At 37.2% G+C, this 25,158-nt stretch overlaps 1 protein-coding gene and 1 long non-coding RNA gene across 12 annotated transcripts in view; both read right to left on the minus strand.

Moving 5' to 3' along the window:
- The window catches only part of ZMYM2 (zinc finger MYM-type containing 2), a 91,176-nt gene that overhangs the window by 44,981 nt on the left and 21,037 nt on the right, over window positions 1-25,158 (minus strand). For 8 of the 11 annotated variants that reach the window (XR_005826280.1, XM_040583512.1, XM_040583519.1 and 5 more), the window contains 4 exons: window positions 23,485-24,335; window positions 15,444-15,729; window positions 11,732-11,897; window positions 10,672-10,884 (listed from right to left, as the gene is read on the minus strand). Coding sequence is in view for 10 of the 11 variants with exons in the window: in XM_040583512.1 (XP_040439446.1) it covers window positions 10,672-10,884; window positions 11,732-11,897; window positions 15,444-15,729; window positions 23,485-24,325 (1,506 nt within the window). In the remaining variant the exon portion in view is untranslated. The remainder of the gene's footprint in view (window positions 1-10,671; window positions 10,885-11,731; window positions 11,898-15,443; window positions 15,730-23,484; window positions 24,336-25,158) is intronic. The other 3 variants (XM_040583515.1, XM_040583513.1, XM_040583520.1) reach the window with 2 other exon arrangements.
- On the minus strand, window positions 16,029-23,478 carry LOC121083287. The gene is made up of 2 exons (XR_005826281.1): window positions 21,534-23,478; window positions 16,029-16,439 (listed from the first exon to the last, which is right to left on the minus strand). It is a non-coding gene; the product is annotated as an uncharacterized LOC121083287 (long non-coding RNA).

The following is a 25,158-nucleotide window of genomic DNA, read 5'->3' on the forward strand; positions in this document are numbered from 1 at the left end:
ATCTAGAAGCCCTGATGCAAATATGCTGACAAACAGCTTAACAAAGAGCATTCAGGGATAAAATCAAAAACCATACACAGTTAAGTGAAGCTTTCACAAGCTCTATGTCTAGAAGAAAAAGCAAACCGAGGCCATGATGACTTTGAGACACTGCAAGATGAAAATACAGGCTAGAAGAGATTAATTAATAATACGCTGATCAGAACATAATTGGAAAAGATTCACTGTGTCAACAGACTACATGTTTTGAAAAAAATCCCTTGAAAGCAGGAACAGCTTTTGCTAACGAGCATCTCAAGTATCTCATTATTTAACTGATGGCCAGAAAGGACCATGCACACAAAGTTCAGCACAGAAGCACGCTCATCACTTCTGAATTTCAAATATCCTTACAATACTGGACTCGTTCACCAATTTCACCCTAGATCTTTCAGACTTACAAGCAACACGAAGAACCTTTATTAATATCTAGTAATAATCTAGCAAACTTAGACCTAAGTTATCAAGACTACAAAGAACATGAATTTCAAAAAAAATCATCAAGGATGCAGAAGATTCTGTGGGTAGAAACAAAAACAACAGCAAAGTTCTCACTTTACTCTTGTTACAGCAACTGACAAGTTTGAGCATTTCTGCATTATTAGAAGTTGCACAAATGAAGGAGCTAGGATGCCAGTGAATGAAAAGCCAACAAATTAGAAGGCCCAAAACCTCTTCAAACTTATTACTGCTCCCAAAATCTCATAATCATTACCTTCAAGCTGAACTGTCTTCCTGCATTTTTATTACTCTTGCCAGCCCTCCCCAATCTTAGACGTTTGAATATTAAAACCATTCAAAAAAATGAGTACAATTTAAAAAAAAAGATTAGTCCATACCTGAAAGTTTTCATCAATCAGCATCATACAGGTGTCTCAAATATTTATTTTTTTAGTAGTCTAACTCAAAGGCTTCCTCCATTGACAACATCAAAGAACTTTGTACTGTACCATTCCGTATGTTTTTAGATAGCCACAATGCAAACCAAGAATTTTCTCTTGTTCTAAAGTGTCAAATTTCCAGATGAATCTCTCTCTTCTCAAGATTCTCGGGTAACTTACATTTCTACTCTCACATTCATCACAACATGTTACCTTTCATCTCTAAGAATCTGCAGTATTAATTTCATTCCGTAGAAAAACTAACATTTGAGAATCCTTTCCCTAGAAGTACCCTTCTAGCTGCAATAAACAAAACTGAAGAGTCACTAAAACTAAGGAGAAGTACAGTAATACATGGGGTCAAAGAGCATTCTTATGAGGCAGAGGGGGATTGGCCTGGAAACAAGATGGTTTATAAGAGGGTAAGGACAGAACCAAAAATGGCGTAACACAGGGCTCTATGGATCGATTGTTCATTGCCTTTTCTAGTATTAACAGCTATGGGAAATCACATGATTATCAACAGAAGAGATTTCAAAAGAAGTAACAGGAGGCAGCTCTTCACATAACAGAGCAAGTCAGCAGAACTTCTTACCAGAGCATCATGGATGGAAAACACGCTTCTATGTGTTCACAAGGAGATTGGGCAAGCACTTTTAAAGAGATTTGCTAAACGTAGCATACAGGAACACTGTGTAAAGTTCAAGACATCTCATAATCTCTACAGACTCTTAAGCTAAAAGAATGCTCAGGGGGAAATATCTTAAGTACCTGCCCTGTTGTTACTCTGCCCTGCATGCCCACTGACTTACACTGCAGGAGTCTCAAACTCTGCTTGGAACCAGATCAGCTGAGGCATGTTCTTACTACAGAAACCCTCAAGGAAAAGCAGGTGTTCAGAAAAGAAATTAAGGAAAACATAAAGATCTATCGACATTGTTGGTATTTCATGGCAGGAGACAAAAGAAAAGAACTTCACTGGTAGAGGTAAGCAAAACAGAGAGTACCAAAATCTCCTTTCTGGTTAAGTAAAAAGGGAACAACAACAACAACAAAAAAAAAAACCCAACAAACAAAACTTCCTGACTCTTTTAAAAATCACTGCTTCATTCTTCATTTTGGAGGTACAGAATCACAGAATCATGTAGACTGGAGGGGACCTTCCAGAAGTCACGTGCAACCTCCTGCTCAAAGCAGGTCCAGACCTGGCTGCTCAGGATCTTCTCCCATCAAATCTAGGCATCTCCACGGATGAGCATTCTAAAACCTCTCTGGAGGATTTCACTGCCCTCGCAGAAAAAAAAAAAAATCCTTCTAATTAAATCAAGTTTCTCCTTGTTTTCAAGTCGTGTCTGTTGCCTCTCCTCCTTCCACTGTGCATCTCTTCTAAGAAGAGTCCAACTTTGCCCTCTCTATACCCTCCTCCCATCAGATAACTAATCCCCCTTTAGCCTTTTCAAGGTTGAACAAAGGTCTCCCAAGCCTGTCCTCCTATGTCATGTGCTCCTGCTCTCTAAACATCTTGGTAGCTCTCCAATGAATTCCATCAGTATGTCAACACAGAATCAATATGTCATCCCACAGAATCCAAAAGAGGACTCAGTGTTCCAGATGCAGTTTCCTAAGTGCAGAAGGATGGCAGGGGACAGGGCATGGAAATCACTTCCCTTGACCTGCTGGCTATACTCACTAATATATCAATAGGTTGCCCAGAGAGGCTGTGGAGTCCCCATCCTTAGAGATATTCAAAACTTTGATCAACACAGTCCTAGACAATCCATTCCAGGTGACCCTGCTTGAGCAGGAGGGCAGACAAGATGACCACCAGAGGCCCCTCCCAACCTCAAGCATTCTGCAATACAACTTAGGATGCAGCTGGCCATCTTTGTCGCAAGGGCACACTGCTAACTCCTGGTTCAACTCGTCATCCACCAGGACACTCAAGTCTTTTTCTCCAAAACTGCTTTCTTGCCATTATCTTCCATTTCAGATTAAGTACTGTCTTCATCTTGTGCTCCCCATGATACTTCAATGGCAGGGAAAAGTGATTATAAACAACCTACACATTCAAACTAATCTCAGTTCCAAGGTTCCTTCAAAAACAGAATTAACTCAGAATGAAGCCACAAGAGAAAGTACCAGGCATTTTCCTTCTATGCACCATTTGCGGGAAATTCAAGTTTACAGTGTCCTATGAAAATACATGCATTAAGGACTGCAATTTTAAGGGAAAATTTAAGAACGAACACTGCTATCAAATTAGTAAAGAAAACTATATCAATTTCTAAGTACAAAAAAAAAGAAAAAAGTTAATGCAAAGGCAAAATTTGCACCTAGATTCTGCACTGAGATGACCTAATTTTAGCTACATCATATTGCACATTTGACCTCTTCCAAAACATAAAGTCTAAGGTAAATGCATGAGCCTGAATATTCCTCCAGTCTTACATTAGATTCTAAACTCACTCACTCTTTCACAATTTGTTTGTATACCCTACAGTTCTAGAAATCGGGTCTACTGCATTGCAGAAATCTCATGATATATAACTGAGAAGAGATACATTATACAATGCTTCAGGAAATTCGAAAATTCTTACAAGTTAGTAGTTCTATATACATTTCAAATCTTCACAGGACAGCGTTGAACTCAAACTGGCAACTACAGAAGTGGCTATCAAGACGCAAGACAAAACAGATGAATGGGATGTATTCCAGAAATACAAGCACTGTTGCAACAGAAATCCAAATTCCTGGAAATAGAAAATTCACTTGGAGAGTTTCTGACAAAATTTTATTCTTGGCATTCTCAGCAACAATCATTTTGGAAGGAATCCTGATCTTCCTTTACATCTTACCGAAAGGATCACGAAAGCTGAAGTCTAGAGCTCTTCTTGCACATACCCGACTAAGAAGATCAAGCCTCAAAATAAGTATTAGATAATACTGGAACTCCATAGTATTTTAGCAGTAAGCCTCACTTCTGTTTGCAACTGACACTAATGAAAGTCTCTGTTCCTGAACTTTCTGGCTGCAGGAGTATTTCAATAAAGCTATTAGTGCCTTGAATGTAGGCATCTGTGCTACAGACTTATTTTGATTGAAAAAAGCAGTATGATCTGCTTCACATTCCTTACAAAGAATAGCGAGCAGGATGAAGACCATGCCTGCAGTGTAAGAGAGCATTCTGGCTACAATTTCTCCCATGCAAGGGCCAGTCGACAGAGGACACCAGAATACCAGTTGATTGCTGCAACACTGTGTAGCAGCCCAAAGATCTGTTTCAAGCTGAAGGAAATGCTTTGCAGTTAAACTCATGTGGTGCATTGTAAAACAGATCAGTACATACTTCTCGATCCAGGCAAACTGCTCTCTGGTAGCTTTACAGAATAACAATTTCTGATTAGAAATAAGATAAATACTGGAAAAGATTCTAGAAAAGAGTGTTCAGGGACTGAAACACAGTCAACCTGTGTTCAAACAGAAAGGTAAAGGAGAAAGATGATGGAAATTTTCTGTAAGTAGAAAAGCAAAGATATTCACTACATGGAATTCTACAATGACAGAGATCCAAGTAAGGCAATCAAGAAAATAGCAGCAAGACTACTTCAGATTTATTTGAAATAAGGAAGGTCCGGATGGATGCAGCAGCAACACACAAGTCTAAGAAAAGAACCAGATGTCAGCAGAATCTGTAACAGCAAAGAAAGAAGAAACCTTATTATTTATTCAGTTTTTTGAAATACCACCCAAAGCATCTCTCCTCCAAGAATAACTGTAAAACCATAAACTCCGATCTGCACCAACAAGAGATTAAGATTTGTAACACCTCAAGAGCATTTGCCCAAGAGCAAAAGCTGAAGTAATTGCTTCAAGAGATTGCCAAGAGATTTGTGTTAACATTCTATCAGCTGAACTCTGCAAAAAGCCAAATCAGTAACTTGTCCAGTAACTTTTCTCTAGCATCTCCAAATTACCAGTGTTCCCTGTTTTTGCCACTTTTGTTCCAGCTCGACACTTGCCTTCACGCCTTCAAGAAAAGCAGAGCTGAAAACTCCTGCCTCAAAAAGCAAGTTACTTTTACATTTACTGAATGTTCCTGCCATTTCTGTTTTGCCTTTTCTCCTTTTATCCTCAACCCTGTCCAATTATTCTAGGTACAGCAGTGCACGGATGTGGTTATATCCATCCTAACTCCGATGTCACATCACCTCCTTGCTTCCTCTTCCTAAGTATTTCCTGTGCTCCCAACACAGATGACACTTCACAGTTTTGACCACCATAAGCACTTGTCTTCAGAAGTACAAAGCTGTTTTAACATCTCTGATGTACCTACCTCACTTTATCTTCAAAAATACAGACAAAAATTACATCTTGAACACTTACTATGAATGATATCCAAGTGCCTAAGGAAGCTGATTATATAGTTTTTATTGAAAAGCAGCAAATTCTACAGTGGAAGGCAGACAGCTGAAGCAGAAATAGCAAAATAAATGGTTCCAGAAAACAGAAGTAAAAGGTAGAAGAAAAGATAGAATAGAACAGAACAGTTTCTAGAAGGACTTAATTTGTATCACAGATTCAAGAAGCTGTGGGCATAAATACCAAGAGGCCTCAAAAAAACAACCCACACCACTAAGCAGCGAGAAAGGGTAATTTATTATTTCTTGGTTGATAAAGATTCCTGTCATTTAAGAACAGTAGCTTGGGTAAAAGCATCTAGTTATCTCCATTTGTGGAAGTGTACATAGTATCAGACATCAGCATTATCAGAGTGTACTTAATACTAAACTAAGTATTACCTGAAGTGAAACAGAAGTGGTTTACCGTATGAGGAAGAGATTCCACTATTAAACCACAGTCTGAACTGGCTGAAACCACAGAACTTTGAAGTGACCAGATATTTTTTTAAAAATAAATGTTTTGAAAAGTCAGTATTTCTAGTATTTCAATGTAAAGAGCCTGTTCAACTCACAGTTACTGGTTTTGTCACAATATTTACTCTTGAAACCAGAATTTGGAAATGAGTTTACAAAGCAGTAACAACAGCACAAAGCAGCAGATTTTGTAGTTAATGGTACTATCAAAATAAAAAGGACGGATCTGTCTCAATGGCAAAGCAGCACAGAAAAAGAACTAACACTGCATGGGGGCAAGACAAAGTTGAAAATCCTACATGATTCCACTGAAGTACTAACATGACAACACATTCTATCACAGCATACAGTGATATTTAAACCAGTAGATAACAGAGCATTTTTGTGAGACTAAGCAGTTTCACAAAAAGTTTGTTTTTAAATTCTAAATAAGCAATGGATCGTATGCTGCAGAACTGATACGGATTTCATTCTATATGGTGAAAGCTCCTAAACTTCTGCACAGATAAAGCAGATGAAAAAGGAGTTTTAAGAAAACTTCACAAAAGCAGCTGTTTGTTAACAAGCAGAATTCAAAATAAGGAAGCACAACTACCACGGTTGGGTTTTTTCTCTATTGGTTGCAAGTGAACAGCTTACAGGGATGGCACAGCCTGGTTAGTCTTGAAGCACTTATCAAGAAGTCAATCAAATGCACTTTTATTCAGTACTGAAAGAAAATTTTCACTGTATGAAAAAACACTGCAAGCATCCTTCCCAACTCAGAAAGTACTCATCTGGCTTGCATTCACCCCATACTCACTTCATTCCAGACCTATTAAGCAGCCTACAAAGGAACAGTAGAGCTCCTTCCCCGCTTTTTTTTGACAGCGCATGAAGACAACCGCTTTAAAGAAGCGCCTAAAGCAAGCAAACCCCAGGTCATACGCTAACAAGAAGAATTTGTTACAGAAACAAAGCAAAACAAGTAAAGGAACACTTTAAGCTAGTAAAGCATTAAATACTTTTATAGCAGAATCAAGAGCACAGAATCAAGAACACAAAATCAAGCCCTCCCTGTGGACTGATCAGGCCAGTAAAGCAAAGAAGTTAAAGACTGTATTTTTAAAAGCAGACAGACTCGGCTTTGTCTTAGTAGAAAAGCTGAAAATTAAAAGGTATGGTTGGTTGCACAAGGCAAGTCACAGAACACACCAGTTCCCAAGAACAAGGTTGTCAAGCCTGTACCCAAATTCGGCAAACCAGGACACAAACATTGCAACTGCCTTGAAAAGGAAGTAGGCTTAATTTTGTAGAGCTAGAAGATACACAATAGTACCAGAAGCACTGAAACAACACATGTATGTGCTTTTTGTTACTATGTCTTCATGGCAGGCATATTTGGGTCTGTTTCAATTTGTTGCTACAATAAATAGATACTATTTTTTAAATAAATCACTACAGATTTTTTTTTAATTGTTACCTCCTCACTTTATATGAAATGCCTTCTCAAGCAAGTATTTCGGCATTTGCACAAATACAATTTAGCCACCTCCTTGTCAGATATGATTCTCATTCTCTTCTAACACTGTTTTTTGTTTTGTTTAATGTCATTAAGTCCCTCTTGCCCCTCTATGTATGAAGAGTTTGAATGAAACTTAGTGCAACAAGTAAAGAATTTATGATCTAGTCGTAGTAGTAGCCATTGTCTTCTTCAGGTTTTAAAAAAAAAGCAACCTTTCAATCAGGGTTTTGACATTGTACCTAAATTATCACAGTGTTTTCATTTTTGGAGGAAGAATTTTATCATTGTTTTCTCTTTTTTTAAAAAAGCTTGACTTGCACTTACATCTTCATGAATGGCTATTGTGCCATCAGAAAATTAACATGCTTTCGCATATAACCACAGTGAGCATCAGTAAGTCTTTTTTTTTTTTAGTTCTTACACATTTTATTATTTTTCATAGGTTTTTTTTAATGTGAAAGAAATGTAAGCTCTGTAATCACTTCAGTTTTAGGTAACAAAGAACGGCCATCACGTCTCAGAAAAGCAGAACACAGGATGTGGTATTCAAGATTATTTGTGTCTCAGTTTTAAAGCAGGTTCTGAAACTGGTACATGGAAAGTTAAGTGCATCCACCACCTGGAAAGGTGACTGACATTTCAGAAAAAAACACACCTGCTCCTCATCCCAGGACTCACACTAGATCTTACTCCCACCAATGGTCTAAAGCAGAGGAAAAAGAGTCTTTGTAGCTGATGGATTTTTTTTTGTATTCAGTGCCCATTCCAAGAGCACAGTAATTTTTGTTACCCACAATTTTAATTTTTTAATTCCAGGAAGAAAAGATGTCCATGATAAGTTACTGAAAATTAACTGTTCAAATCAGTGTAGTATTTATTAGAAAAAATAGGGATTAAGTATATAGATAGGTACAAGTAATAATCAGTTTCCATTTATTACTACTACAAATGTATAGCATATTGATAGGTGTATGACATTTACAATATAAACTGCTTAATACAAAGCTCATACCAAGAAGACCTATGTATTTTACAACTGTTCGTAAGAAAACATTTGCTAAAACTGTTAGGTGATACACAGTAATGACTTGTACAACACAATGCTGTAATCAAATGATACATCATCTTTTCCTATATTATTCATTCCATTAAGTTTATTTCAGTATGTAATAGCAACTCTTCCATGTTCTCTCCTTCACCAGTTCTCCTTCAAAAGCGAGATCTAATTAAAAAATTTCCAAGGGAACATGGTTACGACTGAACAAAGCAACCTACAATTTACCAACTGTGGCCCAGTAAGTTGTCATTTTCCAAAGTCTAAATTCCTTTTTTAAAAACAGAAATCCTTGAAAACATTCAGTTCAAAAAAAACCTTAATGCAAATTAAAGTTCAAACCTAAATAAATCCTGCTAGACAACTAAACATTCTCAAATAATTGCATCCTAAGCAACTTCAACACCTACAATACACACTAAAAAAAAAACAATTCCTTGTTTCATAGTTTGAGTTTCTCTTAGTAGCAAAAATACCCCCAAACCCCCACACTCCAGGAACATTTGAAACCTACCAATTAAGAATTACACTTCACCACCACTCCAAACTACATGCCCATGAGCACTCCAATTAAGCTTCTCACAGACTATTACAGTTGCCCAGTACCAAATATTTCCACAAAAGAATTAAGAGCTTGCTTGAATAAAGTCTTCTGTCAGAACTGAATGCACCAAAACCAATGTGTCTCAATTTTAAAGGCTGTCTTAAGGATCCTCGCAATAATGCACAATACCCAACACTACTTGTGAAGATGCCTGGTACTGCAAACTGTTCCTCCTCCCCAGATCAAACCAGAACATACAACTTGCTACCAATATCCTTCTCATTCTCAAATACATATCTAAACACAAAATACAAGAATATCTGAACAAACAGAGTACAGTCTGTAATGAGAGTTAAGTACAGATTTATCATTTGACCTCTCAAAATTCCATGTTCATGTCATAATTCCATGGGCAGTGCATGTTATACTGGTTGTGTGGGAATGTTTCAAGTTCAAAGTTAATCTCATGCCTTTTTGTTTCTTCGAGACAGTATTCAACGTTTCTTCAAGTCTTTCCATGGCTTCTGGGCATGCCTATGTTTTTAGTATCTTGGTAACCTATCCTGTCCCTTTTTCGTACAGCTGTGACAAAAGAATAATGCTTGTGTTATGTTTTCAGTTACGCTGTTTACATAAGCACTTTTCCAGATTTGCTGTTTGCACATTGCATATTGACAAGAACAGCCATCCCCAAAAGCATCAAAACTGAATGTCCAAAGAGAAAATACAAACATATATGATGCAACATTAAAGAACTTAAAAACATTCAGCACTGCACTCCTTTTTCTCTTGGATCATTGGTTTCTTAAAAATGGAAAGAGATGAAGAAAGAACCCAAAGCCATGTGCAGCACTAAGGCCACTCATATTCAAGTGTGAGCTTCAAGATCAGATAAAGAAATTTCTTGCTAGTAAAACAGTACTTTGACATTTCAAAACACTATCCCCTACAAACTCAGAGCAGAATGTATTGGGGGGGGGAATTCCCTAAATGGCATATCCTCCCTCAAAATATAAAATATTTAGTATTTCAGAGCTATCCTATTATACCATAAATACTGTGATTAACATTTAAACCTTCCAGCCAGCACTAGGAATGTTCAGAGCTAAGCTCCTTTGTAATATGTTAAAGACATCAGCATCAGATTTATTGATTTGGAATTATTTTTAACCACAACAATTATTACTACCTTAACAACCTTAAGAATAAATATACAAAAAAGGTAAAAAAATGAAAGCACAAAATTTAACACATGAAAGGATGAAAGTAGCAATAAATTCTAAAATCCTATGCTGTACAGTGAAGGAAATTAGACACAGTACAGATACACAGCCAATGTGTAATCAGTCAGAGCACGCTCACAGTGATGTCCAACCTGTATGCTCTGCACATTCTTGAGTGTTTTGATTGCATACAAGTGAACTTTATAGCTAAGAAAAAACATCCCTTAAGGATCAGCAAGTCTGTGTGTCAGACTTACTATTAATATACTTATGATACACCCATTAGAAAGAATTAACAGAAAGTTTAATTTATGATATTTTCATTAGTAACAAATAAATATTACTCTTACAGCAACATCAAAAAAAGCCAGTACTAAAAGGTCCAGCACTACAAGGTCCATTCCAGCTAGTTTGCCCTCACTGTCAATAATTTAATTTTTACAAGTCTTTGTGATTTAAGACTTCTAGTAAGAAGTAAAACTGTGTTATGAATAACAGGATAGATTTAAGGAGTATAATGTTTATTTAAGTCATAGGTAAAGAAGTAATTACCTGCTTGTATTCACCAACGCAGTTCTGACAGCAGAATCTTTTCTGCTGACCATCAATCATAAGAATATTGTTTCCAGCTCCTTTGCTGGGCAAATACTCCCCACAATGCTCACAGCAATTCATTATTAAACCATTTGCCATCCTGTATCTATTGAAGCAATGGTCACTGCACAGCTTATGAGTCATATTTTTAAAGCTAACTTCATGACGAATCTAAAAGATAAAAATAATAAAAGTATTCTATCACCACACAAGCACAAAGTTGCCTGAAACTACCAGACAAGTCTCACATTTGAGTACAATAACTAAAACCAGATTATACTAGCTCACAATTTAAAAAAGAGATGCTTGAAATGACCATGAAATACAGGAAGAAAAATCGGTGTCTGTTGTCTCTGAAGTTCTAGAACAGAAATCTTGGACCTATTTGCCCTTGTAGCCTAGAAGCAAATACCACAAGGAAGGATGTAATAATTGTATATTAGAGCAGAAGGTCGATTTATGTGATTTTTATAAGATACCCAATTTGCAGGCTAACACCATGGCATATCAACACACATGGCCAGACACATATACTGTGTAAAGTAGTAGCCTGAACTACAGTGAGCCCAGTAATGGCATCAAGAGTGAATTAATACATCCATGAAAATTTAAAGTTATGTATACTCTATGTATCTCTAAAAACATTTGCATAATCTTTCAAAACATACAGTAAAAAAATAAATATACAATAGATCTTGGCTTTTTTCAACAGCAATTCTATGTAGGAGATACCAGTTGTAACTACAAGATTCTACACCTAATAAAATTGTTGACAGTAGCAACAAGGTATCAGCAAAAGGCACTTTTAAGTTTTTGAAACAAAAATATTAACCTCTCTGAATTCTTCCTTCCTTCAGTTACTCTTTATGAATATTAAGGCAGCATATTATAATAGCTCACTGTATACGAGAACACTGAATCATATTTTAAATATCCGTATTTTCAGCTTGCTTATTTCAGAATGTAAGTTATTAATAGTCATTATTGAGAAAGACAAGACAAAAAAAGTTAACCAGACCTCAGTTAGTTTACCACAGATAGTGCATCTTGATTTATTCAGAACTCCTTTCGAGGGATTCTGTTTGTCTTCATAGAAGGATAAACATGATGTACTGCAAAACTCCTGGAAAGACTCACTTGAATCAACTTGAGCAACAATGGTACCTTTCATTGTTGTTATATCTCTGAAAGAAAAAAAAACCCTCTAGTGTGCTTGTGTATAAATACATTTATGTTTTTAAACAAGAACACTTCACATCTTACAAGATCCATACTTCCATCTAATGCTTACATTTCAAACTGGTTTTGTGGGTGTACAGTTGTTAGTCACATGTCAAACACCAAGTTTCCTATTTCTACAAGTACTGTAAGTACTGCACGTACAATGTCTTTCCTGTGTAAAAACTTTTTTCTTTGAATTGGGGTTATTTTTTTTCGCATTACAGTATTCTAGAACTAAGTGACACTAATGTACCATTAGGTACCAGCTGTAGCAAACTCAAATCTTACACAAAAAAATAACACAGCAAATTTGAACTAGCCCTTTCACAACTTTCACAAAAGTTACATTTAAGTTTCACATGAAAAAATCAGATTTGTAGTAAAAGGCAAGAAATGGTCTTTATATGTTTGTAACTCCACCATTTCCAGTATTAACGGCAGGACAGGATCAGAGAAGGTTGTCTTCTCGTACTTATAAATACAGCAAAAAAACTTAAAACTTACCACAAACTTGTCTGTAAGTTTTAGCATTTAAAATTTTTAAAGGTAAATTCCATCATTACTTTAAAGTTCCAAAGCACTTGAACAGTTCATGCAGTTGCCTATGAAACTGCACCAGTTTAATGCATTAAACCAATAAACCATCAATAAAATTCATTTTAAACAGAATAAACCTTCTTCTAAACAAACTGACTTACACTGCTTTTCACTCAAGTTAATTCTAGACTTCCTTTATCTTCAATTGTACGCTGCACACACTGCAAACTTAGCAAAGTCACTAAACACCATGCTTGTCAGTGCACCTTTGTAATCAGGTCTACCAAACTTCTAATGTTATACCATAAATTAGAAGCAGTAAGGAAAAGAAACAAAAGCCTCCCCCTTCTCTTTCTAAGCAAAAAACCCAAACCTATTCTTGGCATACAGAAAATGCTATTGGGCAGAATAAATAAAAAAAATTGACTGGGCACATCTGGATCTCTATTGACATCACATGGATCACTGGTTGGAAAAGACATGCCCCAACATTCATACCTAGGAGCCCCAAAACTAGGACGAGTAGAAAACATTGGAAAAATGCTGTATGCTTTCCTAGACACACTCGCTTGAAAATAAACTTGTACCACTGCTGGATATTAACACTTACAAGTCCGCCTTCTTTCATCAAAGGAAAGCCAGCAGATTTTGGCTTACCCTTTGGCAAGCTAGTATGGATTTGCACTGGGGAGTGTTATCACTTCTGCTCTGCAAAACAAAGCCAGAGCTTCTGCCCTGAGGAGCTTACAGTTTCTGGCTGGATTCCACTAGGACTTATAAACACTTATAAATATGTATCAAAGTGCATATTAACTTTATCAAGGGAGACAAGTGCAAAGTCAAAAAAAGTAACACAAGTCAATAAAAATAAACACTAAGGAGAATGCCAGATATTCCCTACACTTTCCTTCTTATAACTCTGCATTGCTTACATAGTTACAAAGGTTCAGAAGAGTGCTACAAGAGTGGTTTATGATAAAATACGTAGGAATTCTGACTTTTCAGATAGGGTTATGTAATAAGTTACTATAGGCTTCACTTTTCCACTTAAAGTATGTACGTATTTAAAGATAAATCTGAGCACTACCTCTGAATTTCTGACCTATGACCTGTCAACTATTATCATCTATCCAACCTACATTCAAGATCGCCTGGATTTTCCTAGAGTTCCCTTATCCTTTCAGTGAACCACAACCTGACAATATTATGTCTGCTTTAATAGGAAAGAACACAGACATAAGCACAGAGCAGAGAGCACCTGGTTTGCCACCAACAGGTAGCAAAACTTTGGCAATAAAGTGATAAAGGCTGGGTGAGATTGGGCTTCACTACAGAGGAACAGTTTCATGCATACGCTGCTTTCCAATTAACTGTGATAGAGTAAGCAACTGCATTCTAGTGGACGAGTGAGGACCAACATCGCCTCAAAAATCAAAGGTGACTTCACAGAGGCTCCCCAGAAATCAAATACACTAAACATATTTTAACTACCTCCAAAAGCTACAAATAAAGTATTTTCCTCATCATTCAAAAATAAAGCCTTTTCATTTAGGGCAGTTTTTTTATGTAGCCTCTTACAACACACAAATAAGTACCTCCCAGGTTGCAAGAAGAGCACAGATTCAGCCTTAAGTTTTCAAGGTTTCAGTCAGAAATAAAAAGATTAGACTAATCTTCATCGTTATATATAATACAGCTAGCTGAATATGGTAATCACCAGATTACTTCTGGAAAAAAAATAAAAAAAACAAACCAAAAAACACCCACCAGTGTATAAACATGTACAGGCCAACAAAGAGTGCAGAGTGTTTTTAACTAGCTCTGTAGAGGTGAAGGTTGAGAAATTGAGCTTCTACATGTATTCAGAAAAAGCTCAAGTTAGTTAAATCTGCTAGGTTTCCAGTGTACCAAGGTATACACAGGATATCAATATATCAATACTTTTTATAGTTTATTTTTACCAAGTCTCAAGAAAAAAGAAAAAAAAAAGACACACTCATAACAGTAGTTTACATCTCAATACAAACCAACCATTAATCCACCGCACTGCATACCAAAGTAAAATTTTTCACCAAGTTTAAATCTACGATCAAACAAAGATCGCTCTCTCCAAAATATACGTTAATGAAGGCTGTCTTTACTGCAAGCCTTCTTTAGTTCAGCCACATTTCATCATTAAACCAGTGTTACTACAGGGTGTAGTGGATTGAGACTTTACTGAAAAATATGAAAAAGTGGTATCTCAGTAATCAGTACACGAAAGAAAAAGATAGTAAGCTATTTTGTACACCTAACACTAGAATAGTATAATTACAGAAGACTTCCCTTTGGCAATTTTAAGTTTGGGAAATAATGAAAAATTACAAGTCAAACCAATAATTTAGCATAGGCCACTTCCAGGTATGCTTGTCACTCTCTGTACTGCTCATTTAGGGTTATCTTCAGCTTCAAAAATTCCCATAATTGCCCCAACCATGGAGAAAGTCTATGGCTTCCCCTCTCCCCCACACTGCCAACAGTGTTTCTTTCAGCCTCTTGCAAGTATCAGTTCCTCCTTCTAAAAATCTGAAGATTTTGTATCTTCATTTATCAAAATGAATGCTTTCTATACAACACAAGGTCCACTTTTTTTTCATAAAAGACTTCAGATATAAAGAATTTATGTTGTCACAAGATGACTACAACTTGGACACCTTGTCTTAAAAAAAAAAAAAAACAGAGTAATTTTTAGTGTATTGGCTCTCATAGAAACAATCTGCCATACTCCAAATTCAAAAGCTGAGAGACTTTTCAGTTTGTTACAGCAGACACAGTGAATTCAGCATTTCCAAACTACATTAAAGCGACACTCTACAAAGCGCTTGTGTAGTCAGATTCTGTATCATTAATGGAGCAATTTTTATACATGCATGAGAATTTCAAGTATTACTGGATTTAGCTGCTAATATGAAACAAAATTAAAAAAACCTTACTTTCTGCACATAACACAAAGTTTCTTTGGAGTGGGTTTGTGTGAGAATGATGAGAGGCAGGCAGTAGAACAAAAAAGGTGAGCTGATCCTTTTCGCTGATATGCAGTCTGTCCCTTTTGTAAAGGTTTCTTGCAGTTTGCACACGTGACTTTAACCTGTTTAGAAGGCTGCTGCTGAGCAGAAGGCTGGAAAATCTGTTTAGGAAGTGATGCTACAGGTGACAAGGAATCCACACCTGGTTGCTTCTGATTCCTAGGGAAGGAAGCTGACTGGGATATCCAAGAATCTTCAAGACAAAAAAACCAACCAAACATAAAAAGTGAACAGACATGTACATATATATAGTAATATACACAGATATATCATAATAAAATATTTTTTCTGTTTTAACTGACAATTAACAGAAGAAAGATTTCAGAAATGCAGGTTTAAAGTAAAATGCTGTTTGATGGTACCAATCTCCATTGCTACAAAGCTTCAGAACATGAACAAATTGTTCCCATCAATGGTCCCATCCTACATCCAGTGACATGCTCTTCAGACCTCCATTGAACTGCACTGGGTTTGCAAACTGGCCATCTTATCTTCAGACAAACAAAACCACGGTTACCAACGGGGAGGTAAAAAAAAAAAAAGTGATACCAACAGAACATGGAATTTCTAAACTAAGGTTTGAGATACAAACTGCGCAAATTTCTAAGAAGATGAAATCTGAGATTTTCATTACTTATTTTGTTCTAAAGTTTTAACAAGCATCATGTGTCCAGCCTCAGTGATAAACCCTAGAATTGCCGTTCTCCATACTAGTTTTCTAGTCCAGCCTGCAGCCAGAACAAACCATAGTGACTCCACAGCTGTGATCTGCATTTATGTCACTGATTCCTGTAAGTGTTCCTGGTTTTGTCAATAACCTTTTCAGTACAATGAATACCACTTAATGTGCGAACTGGCAGTGTCATGAGAGTTCCAAGTCTTCCTCAGTAGAAATCAGTGAACCTAGAAAATAGTATTTTATTAAGTTCTGGCAGTACACAAACCCGTATTGCTCTATTCCAGATTCCACCAGTCTTCCATCTGTATTCTTGGACAAGACTACTAGAGAACGAAGTCACCTCTGCCCAATCTTTTGTAGCATAACACACTACAAAGTAACTTCCATAACATGAACTTCAGTAAAACTTTTTCCTCCACCAAAAATACATCTCCAGAAATACATCTAGAAAGATCACATGCTTCTGTTAAAAGACATGCCTGGTATCTTGGTTTGGAGCAGAATATACAGTTCTGGGGGAAAAAAAAACCCACACAACAAACCAATAAAATGCAACTTCTAGGCTTTTCTTCGGAACATAAGCTTTCATTTTAAATAATTATCATCAGAATGTAGAAAGTTGAGCTTCTGAAGAATGCCAGAAATCATACATTACTTAAACGTGAATTAAAACCTGAACAGGAACATCCTTCCATTATAAAAAACACTGACACGCATTTTCAGTCATATGTGTCAGCTATCCCAAATACTGTCACAGCACTTGGGGCTTGTCTTTCAAGCTTTTTACTCCCAGCATTGAGAACAGTACTTCACTGTTACTGAATAGTTAAGACCTGCATAAATATTACTGTATTAGGTAGTACTTTTGCTACTACTTCTAAGTAAAGAGTAAACACAGCATTTACTGTAACTAAAAATACTCAAGTCTTGAATGTCTTAATACTCAAGTGTATTCCTGGAGTGTTATCACAACTAGTATTAACAGCCAAATATAAGAAAAAATATTTTAAATTCTCTAATTTCAGATAACAAAAACCTTAACCTATAAACTTCAGCAACTGCCCATACCTTGTTCGTAAGGGACATTATCTTGGTCCATAATCACTCATTAAATAGAAAGCACCCTTCCCTCATCCTATTTTCTGAAGTCCTGTCTTTCCCCATGAGAGTTTTATTAGCGACCTATTCTACTGCATAGTTTTACAATTAATTTTAGAGACAAAGTTCCAAGAATCCTTGTTATAGCAACAAACAACACACATTCCTCTAGCAAGTACAAGATCATTTTCCAGTGTGACTTTGTAGCTGTCAAGGCTGTCCTATTTCTCTGACATGTAAAACAAGCTGGAAATTTACCCATTGTAATGCTTATGGGTAAATATAAGAGCTGGAACAAAGGGATGAGAGGAAGAGGGAAGGGAAGCAGAACAAAACACACTCCTCTTGAAATCATTATTACTTTTGAAGGTATGAGTATCCATACTGCCAAACTAAGGTATGTTACACCACAGCTTAAAGTTAAAATCCAACTGAAAGTCCTCTTCAAACTTTCCTATACTGCTACGTCTACTACTTCAGATATATTCATATCCTAGTAGTACCTTAACACCTCAAAGTATTTTGAGATTCTCTTCTTTTCTCATAGGTTTCAGCTGGGAGAACATTGCATCCCTGACCAGGAACATACAGCACATGCAGTGAAGTTACACATGCTTATATATCCAGTAGCACTCAACTGCCACTCATGAAAACCTGAGTTTGCTAGGCTCACTTGGGTTTGAAACTTATAATGACTTCCCAGTGCCTCATCAACACTATTTCAGTATTTCCTTGGTATCTTAAGGCTATAGGTGGTCTCCCTTAATTAACATTTTGTTGCATTTCTCCTTCCACAAACATACCACAACAGTTTCTTGCCCCCCTTTTTTTGCTTTCACTTCTTCTACACCACATGTTCATAGATATTAATTTTTATATTGTGACTTTTCTTCACATCTTGATTTTTAACCATGTTACCTCCTCCACTTGGCATTCCCTACAAATGTGTAAAATCTGTTTTTCCTGTCCTTGAACTGAGGCGGTGTTTGATTCCTGATGAGTTTCTACGCCTCACTGCCCTTATGTCTTCATCCTTCAGGTTCCTGTCTTCAATTCCTTAATGGCCAGGTTTATGAGAGTGTACAGTCTCACATTCCATTTCTTCTTACTATAACGGCTGTTCAGGGTGTTCCAATTCTTTCTCACTCATTCCTGCTCTAAACTGCTATAAATTTCTCCTTATTCTCTTTTGCACCAAAACATTCATTTGTGGAGCCATCTTGAAAAAAAAGTCTCAAAATTATGCCTTTTAAAAAAAGCTGAAAAAACTATCAGCACAACTTGGGACAGAGATGGGAAGAAAGGCAGTACTAAAGTTTTACAGAGGTATGCAGCTGCTGAAACATAATCAGCTACATCTGCATTAATGACCTGGTTCATATCAGGGCAATGTGGAACTGCATCCTCAATTTACTAGGTATTGGTTCTGGTTTTGGAGCAGTTTTGATGCAAAAAACCCAGATTCCACTCAGAGAAATAAAACCTACGTTTCAGTCCAAAAGCACCTGAAACTCATGTACATAGACTTCTCTAAGGTCTTTGATATGGTCCTCCACATTCTTGCTGCTAAACTAGAGACATGGATTTGATGAATAAGGAATTGGATGGATGGTTGCGTTCAAAGAATTAACAGTTAATGGTTCCATGTCCAGGTGGAAACCAGTAAGGAGTTGTTTTACTCCTATGTGCGATGAAGACACTATTTAGTATCTTCATCAACGACACAGGCAGTGGGATTAAGTGCACCCTCAGCAAGTTTACAGATACCACCAAGCTGAGTGGTGCAGTTGATAAACTAGAAGGAAGGGATGCCATCCAGTGACCTTGATAGGCTTGAGGAATGGGCCCATGTGAAGCTCAACAAGGCCAAGCGCAAGGTCTTTCACCTGGGTCAGAGCAATCCTCAATATCAATACAAACTGGGGGATTAAGGGATTGAGAGCAGCCCTGTGTAGAAGAACTTGGGGCTACTAGTAGATGAGAAATTAGACATGAGCCAGCAATGTGTTCTTGCAGTCCAGAAAGCCAACCATATCCTGGGCTGCATCAAAAGAATGTGCCAGCAGGTCAGAGGATGTGATTCTGCCCCTCTACGCTGCTCTGGTGAAACCCCCACCTGGAGTGCTGCATCCAGCTCTGGGGTCCACAGTATAAGACAGACATGTGCCTGTTAGAGCAGGTCCAGAGGAGGGCCACAAAAAATGACAGAAGGCTGGAACACCTCTCCTGTGAAGAAAGGCAAAGAGAGTCAGGGTTGCTCAGTCTGGAGAAGAGAAAGCTCTGGGGACACCTTATTGTGGCCTTTCAATATATAAAGAGGGCTTGTAAGAGACATGGGGACAGACATTTTACAAAGACCTGTAGTGACAGGGAAAGGTCAACGTTTTTAAATTGAAAGAGGGTAGATTTAGATTGGACATGAGAAATAAATATTTTATGATGGAAGTGGCAAGACACTGGAACAGCTTGCCCAGGCAAGCTGTGGATACCCCATCACTGGAACTGTTCAAGGTCAGGCTGGACAGGGGGGGCTTTGAGCAACCTCATCTAATGAAAGATGTCCCTGCCCATGCCAGGGTGGTTGGACTAGGTGAAAGATCTGTTCCAACCAAACCCAATCTATCAAACATCCTCCAGTGCTTACAGGGGACATTCAGTTCTGAATTAATATGTTGGAGAGACGTTTCTCTGCAATACACTTACTGCTTCCCATACAGTAGAAGCACTTAGCAGAGGGGAATATACTAACACTGATCCAGAAGAAGTCTTCCAAACGTCATACAGAATCATTTAGGTTGGAAAATACCCTTATGATCAAGCTCAACCATTAACCTAACTCTACCAAGTAAATCCACCACTAAACCACGTCCCTAAGCACCACATCTAGACATCTTTTAAATACCTTGAGGGATGGTGACTCAAGCACTTCCCTGGGCAGCCTGTTGCAATCCCTGACCACCCATTCAGTGAAGAATGTTTTCCTAACATCCAACAGAAAGCTCTCCTGACACAGTTGGTGGCCATTTCCTCTCATCCTATCACTTATCACATGGAAGACGACACCAACATCCACCTTGCCACAACCTCCTTTCAGGCAGCTGTAGATAGCGATAAGGTCTCCCCTCAGCCTCCTCCTCTCCAGGCTGAACACCCCCAGCTCCCCCAGCTGCTCCTCACAGGACTTGTGCCCCAGCCCCTTCCCCAGCCCCGCTGCCCTTCCCTGGACACGCTCCAGCCCCTCGACGTCCCTCCTGCAGCGAGGGGCCCGACACTGACCCCAGGGTTCGAGGTGCGGCCTCACCAGTGCCCAATACAGGGGGGCAATCACTTCCCTAGCCGTGCTGGCCATGCTATTTCTAATATGAATACATGTAATGCATTTGCCAAACCCTCGCTATCAACAATTTTGATCTACTGTTTTCTAACAACATGTATATGTCGTATGTCCTACATTCTTTGCCACTAGGGGGGTGGAGTTATTATAATATTATACCTACAATTCCCCCCCTCCAAGCAATTTCACAACAGAGGGGAAAAAAGTAGTGGAAACAATAGGTGTTTGCATCTTCAATACTTAAAAACTCAAATATTCTATATAGGAAGCAAACATGAATAGGTCTTGTTCAAGACGCAATCTAGAATGTCTTCAGATAATGGACTAGTTCAGAGACTTGCAAAACTGCTCTGTAAATTGATGTATTAATTCCTTACACAAAGTTTTGACATTCTACAAATGCTAACTAGTAAATCCCTAAAGAAAGCTGAGATATCTGTGCGAAAAAAGTTTCCCATCCAACTTCTTACATTCTATTTCTGAATTATAAGTAGTATTTTTCAATCCATGATCTTCCAATCATACAAGTCAAAGCATTTTTATCATCAGTAGGCTTAAATTAACTAAGCAGGAGTCTCCACGTCCATTGACAAGATTTTAAAAATCTGAAAGTCAGAACAGATGGAACACCACCACTGATCCAGAAAGATTAATCTATCCTTAGCAGTCAGACTGGAACTGTGTAGAACGTACTAAACATATCCAAGATCAAATGCTTCCTGTCATATTGCCAAAGTTTCTAACAGGCAGAGTTAACTTCTACTGACAAGATTTTCTAGAAGAAAAAGGAGGCAACTTCCAGGCAAAAAGAGCAAAACTGAAATTCTTATCTTGAAAAGTTGTCCATCTTTTTAAGTACAAAAACCTGTAAACAATCTGCACCTACCGTGTTTCAGGCTTTCTCTTGTGTAAAAGCCATTTCCACTATAGCTGTCTTCCCTCTTCCCTCTTGTTTCTTCTTATTTCTTTGTCATTTTTCCAGTTCCTCGTTTGGCATTTTTCTTCTTCCCTTTTACCTGTGACAACCTTTCCTGCTTCCTTTTGAACCTACTGCTCCTTATTTTTCACATACAAAGACCACAGTCATAAAAAAAAAATCCTATATATGTACATCTTGAAATACTTCTCTTATATCCACTTCTAAACTTATTTTTCCCTCCCTTCTGAGGGAGTCTTTTTCATCAGGTCCCTACAAGGACTCCCAGTCACTACTCCTGTCTCTCTGAACTCAATCTATTTCAATACTGCAATGGTCCCAGCCTATCAGACTTCATACTGGCAAGAGTCTGGTGTGTCTCTGTTATTCGCACCAAAAAATAAAAAGTTCAGTTGTTTATAAAGGAAAGCACACACTAATTTTCTTAAGATGTACTTTCCCCAACAAAAACAAAAGCACTATTTTAAGGTAATGTAATAATTTCAAGTTCTCATCCACAACTACTTGACTATCTGTGATAACACAATAATCATACCCCATGTCTAAGGGATCAAGTAGCAGTAACAGGAATGCTGGTTTTAAAAGATTACAAACTGAATCTCTCAGTTATTCAGTGAGACATCCAGACTATAAAAACTTCCCAGCTTTCAACTTCAGAAGTCAAACTCTGAAATCAGTTTCAAGATTAACACAAAAAAACCCCAACCTAACATCCAACTTACAAGTTTAGTTTCACACTGCCATTTCCATAATACAATATGAAAAGCATTGGTAATTGTGCAAAGAATACATTTCCTAACATATGACCGAATTGAACTGTGCTATTTAAATATTAGTTGAAAAACAGCTTTAAGAAAATCCACGTGTTTTAATCAGTGTATAAGTTAAAAAATTGTTCATTAGCAAGGGTCTATTTTACTTTATAAATTTACTTTACTTTAAATTTCGAAGTAAAGTTATAAACTAGTCTGAAGTTAAACCTGTAGCAAAAAGTGGTCATTTGGCTTTTTCCCCCACTTCTAGCCTACCAGGGCAGCAGAGTACCATGTTAGAACTTGGAAGGTTTGAAATTGCTTATGTGAAAGCTTAAATTCTGTAGAATAGCAATTCCAGAAGACCACACATCACTGCTCCATTTGGCTTTTAGCAAACTTTTACCTGTTTACTTGCTAAGTCAGGAAGCAATATGCTGCTATATGCAGATATTGAACAAACCCAGCCAATTCAAACTAATTAATATCCCATAATACAAATACATATTATCACAGGTGACTACTTATCAATTATAAAGTGTGTAAAGCTTACTGCAAGAACAAGCAAGTCTACAAATAACTTGGACCTCATTTTGTTAAGCATTGTAAATACCAAGAATTGCTCAGTATGCAATGAAATATGACAGCTAGCTACTTACAACTTATGATCAGACTTTCAAATTCAGTTTTTTTGCATGACAAATTATATACAGATGGCAAGACAACAGATCAGTAAAGTAATACTTTATATAACTTTGATGCGTTATACTAGTCATAGAACTCCATTAAAAAGTTCAAAAAAAGTACAAAAGTTACATATATACACTAACATTTATTTGCGTCAATTAAACCAGTACACTTAAGTCACCAATAAATCTTTGCTTTAGATACAAATACTTGTGTCTCAAAACATCTGAAGGTATTGCTAACTGTTAAACCAGGATAATTTACACTACCTGATACATTACATCATGGAGTATATTTCATTCGAGAGTCATAGATAAGGTTGTAATGGGGACAAAGGGAGCCAAGATCTTCTATATGAATTAAGCTAAAAAACCAAACAGTGCCACTGCCAAAAATATTTTAATCAATGGTTCTATTATTTATTTTCAGCTTTTAAGGAAACGTTCAGAATTGCAACTTACCAGGATTATGATGAGTCACAGATTCTCCATTTTGAAATACATCTCCAGCCACATTCATTCTACCAGGATTGAAAGGTCCTACACCAGTCTTGGTCTGTGAAGTCAAAGATGGGGTGTATGTTTGCATATTAACACCAAAATTACTTGACTGCAGTCCGTTAGACACATCTCCCAAGTTGGCATTCTGCAGTGACGTTACATGTGTAATCATTAAGTTCATGTCACGCCCTTGAGCATTTTCTAAATGACCAGAGCTCACAGCACCTGTTTCTAATGTAGTAACATTAGCAATCTGAATTTCAGAGTCTGGTTCTGTGGTTATACCACTATTACCTATTCCTGAATTTACCTTACTTCTTGAAAAACTGGAAGCTGAGAATTCCGTATCGTTGGTTCTATTTTTACACTCTGGAAGTCTTCGTTCGTTAAAACTGGAAGCATTCTTCTCTTGTCCTTGATTTGTTTCAACATCTTCTTCATCATCAATAATAATAGTTTCACTTATACTCCCCTTCTGAGAATTTAAGTCTTTTGGAGGAGGAAGCATTTTGCAATCATTCCCTTGCAGTTCTTCACTTTTTGATGATGTAAACACAACATTCCTTTGATCTGCTATCAGTGATGTAGAATTTTGCGGAGGTTGTATAGGTTCAATAAAAACTACATCATCATCATCTTCTATAGGTGAATTTTGGAATTTATTAGGTCTAGATACTAAAGAACCTGGTGGGCCTCCAAACGTATTTCCTACATTTGCAAGACCTGTTGCCATGGTGGTATTCCCTAGTAGACCAGGAGTATGTTCAGACAGTTCTAATCCTCCCAGAGGACTCGTGTCCATTCCAGATCTGCTGTTTAAAGAAAAATATAAAGCAAGAAAAAACACACCCAACTTCAGAGTAAGATATAACTTTTCAGTAACTGTTCTTAAAAATAACTACAGAATTAATAGTTCCAGATTTTACTCTTTCTTCTTCCTGAGATCATGTAAAGAAAAACCAAAGTTTCTCTGTGCTCTTCTTTGGATGTCTTAACATTCATTTACTTTCTAATCCTATACTGGGCAAAAAAGTACTGCCATCATCAACATTTCCCACACAATAGCTACACATCATTATGTTTAGCAACACACACATAGGAAATAGAATTTTTCATAGTATGTATTACATGATCCTGATTTCTCAGTCCCCTTCCCACTCACATCTACACACAGTGATCCTGTAACTCTGCTTTTGCTAGACTGCAAAGCAAGATCAAGTGTTAGACATGCAGAAAGAAAATTTGAATTCCTATGAAATTTCATTCCTATTAAAAGTTAGTTTCAATATAAATAAATTTATACAATAAAAGACTGATGCACATAGCAACCTAGCAAAGAAAACCAACTAACCAACACCCAACAACAACCAAAGAAACTCTCCCAAGCAACATCATTTTGCGTATTAACAACTCTGAAACGTGACTGATTTTCCCCCAACCCTACACTACCAAAGCTCCTTAGGTGGCCCCAATATAAATCAAATACAGAAGTAAGCAAGAGATACAGAACTACTACACATAACAATAATAGATAATTATTGAGCATCAGAAGGTACACAACAACCTCTCATTTATAGCCACTACCAGAGGCAGCTCATTTGACATCCTGACTTACTACCTCATGTTCCACTGCAG

This window comes from Falco naumanni, chromosome 2 (assembly GCF_017639655.2).
Source record: "Falco naumanni isolate bFalNau1 chromosome 2, bFalNau1.pat, whole genome shotgun sequence".
Classification (NCBI taxonomy): Eukaryota; Metazoa; Chordata; class Aves; order Falconiformes; family Falconidae; genus Falco; species Falco naumanni.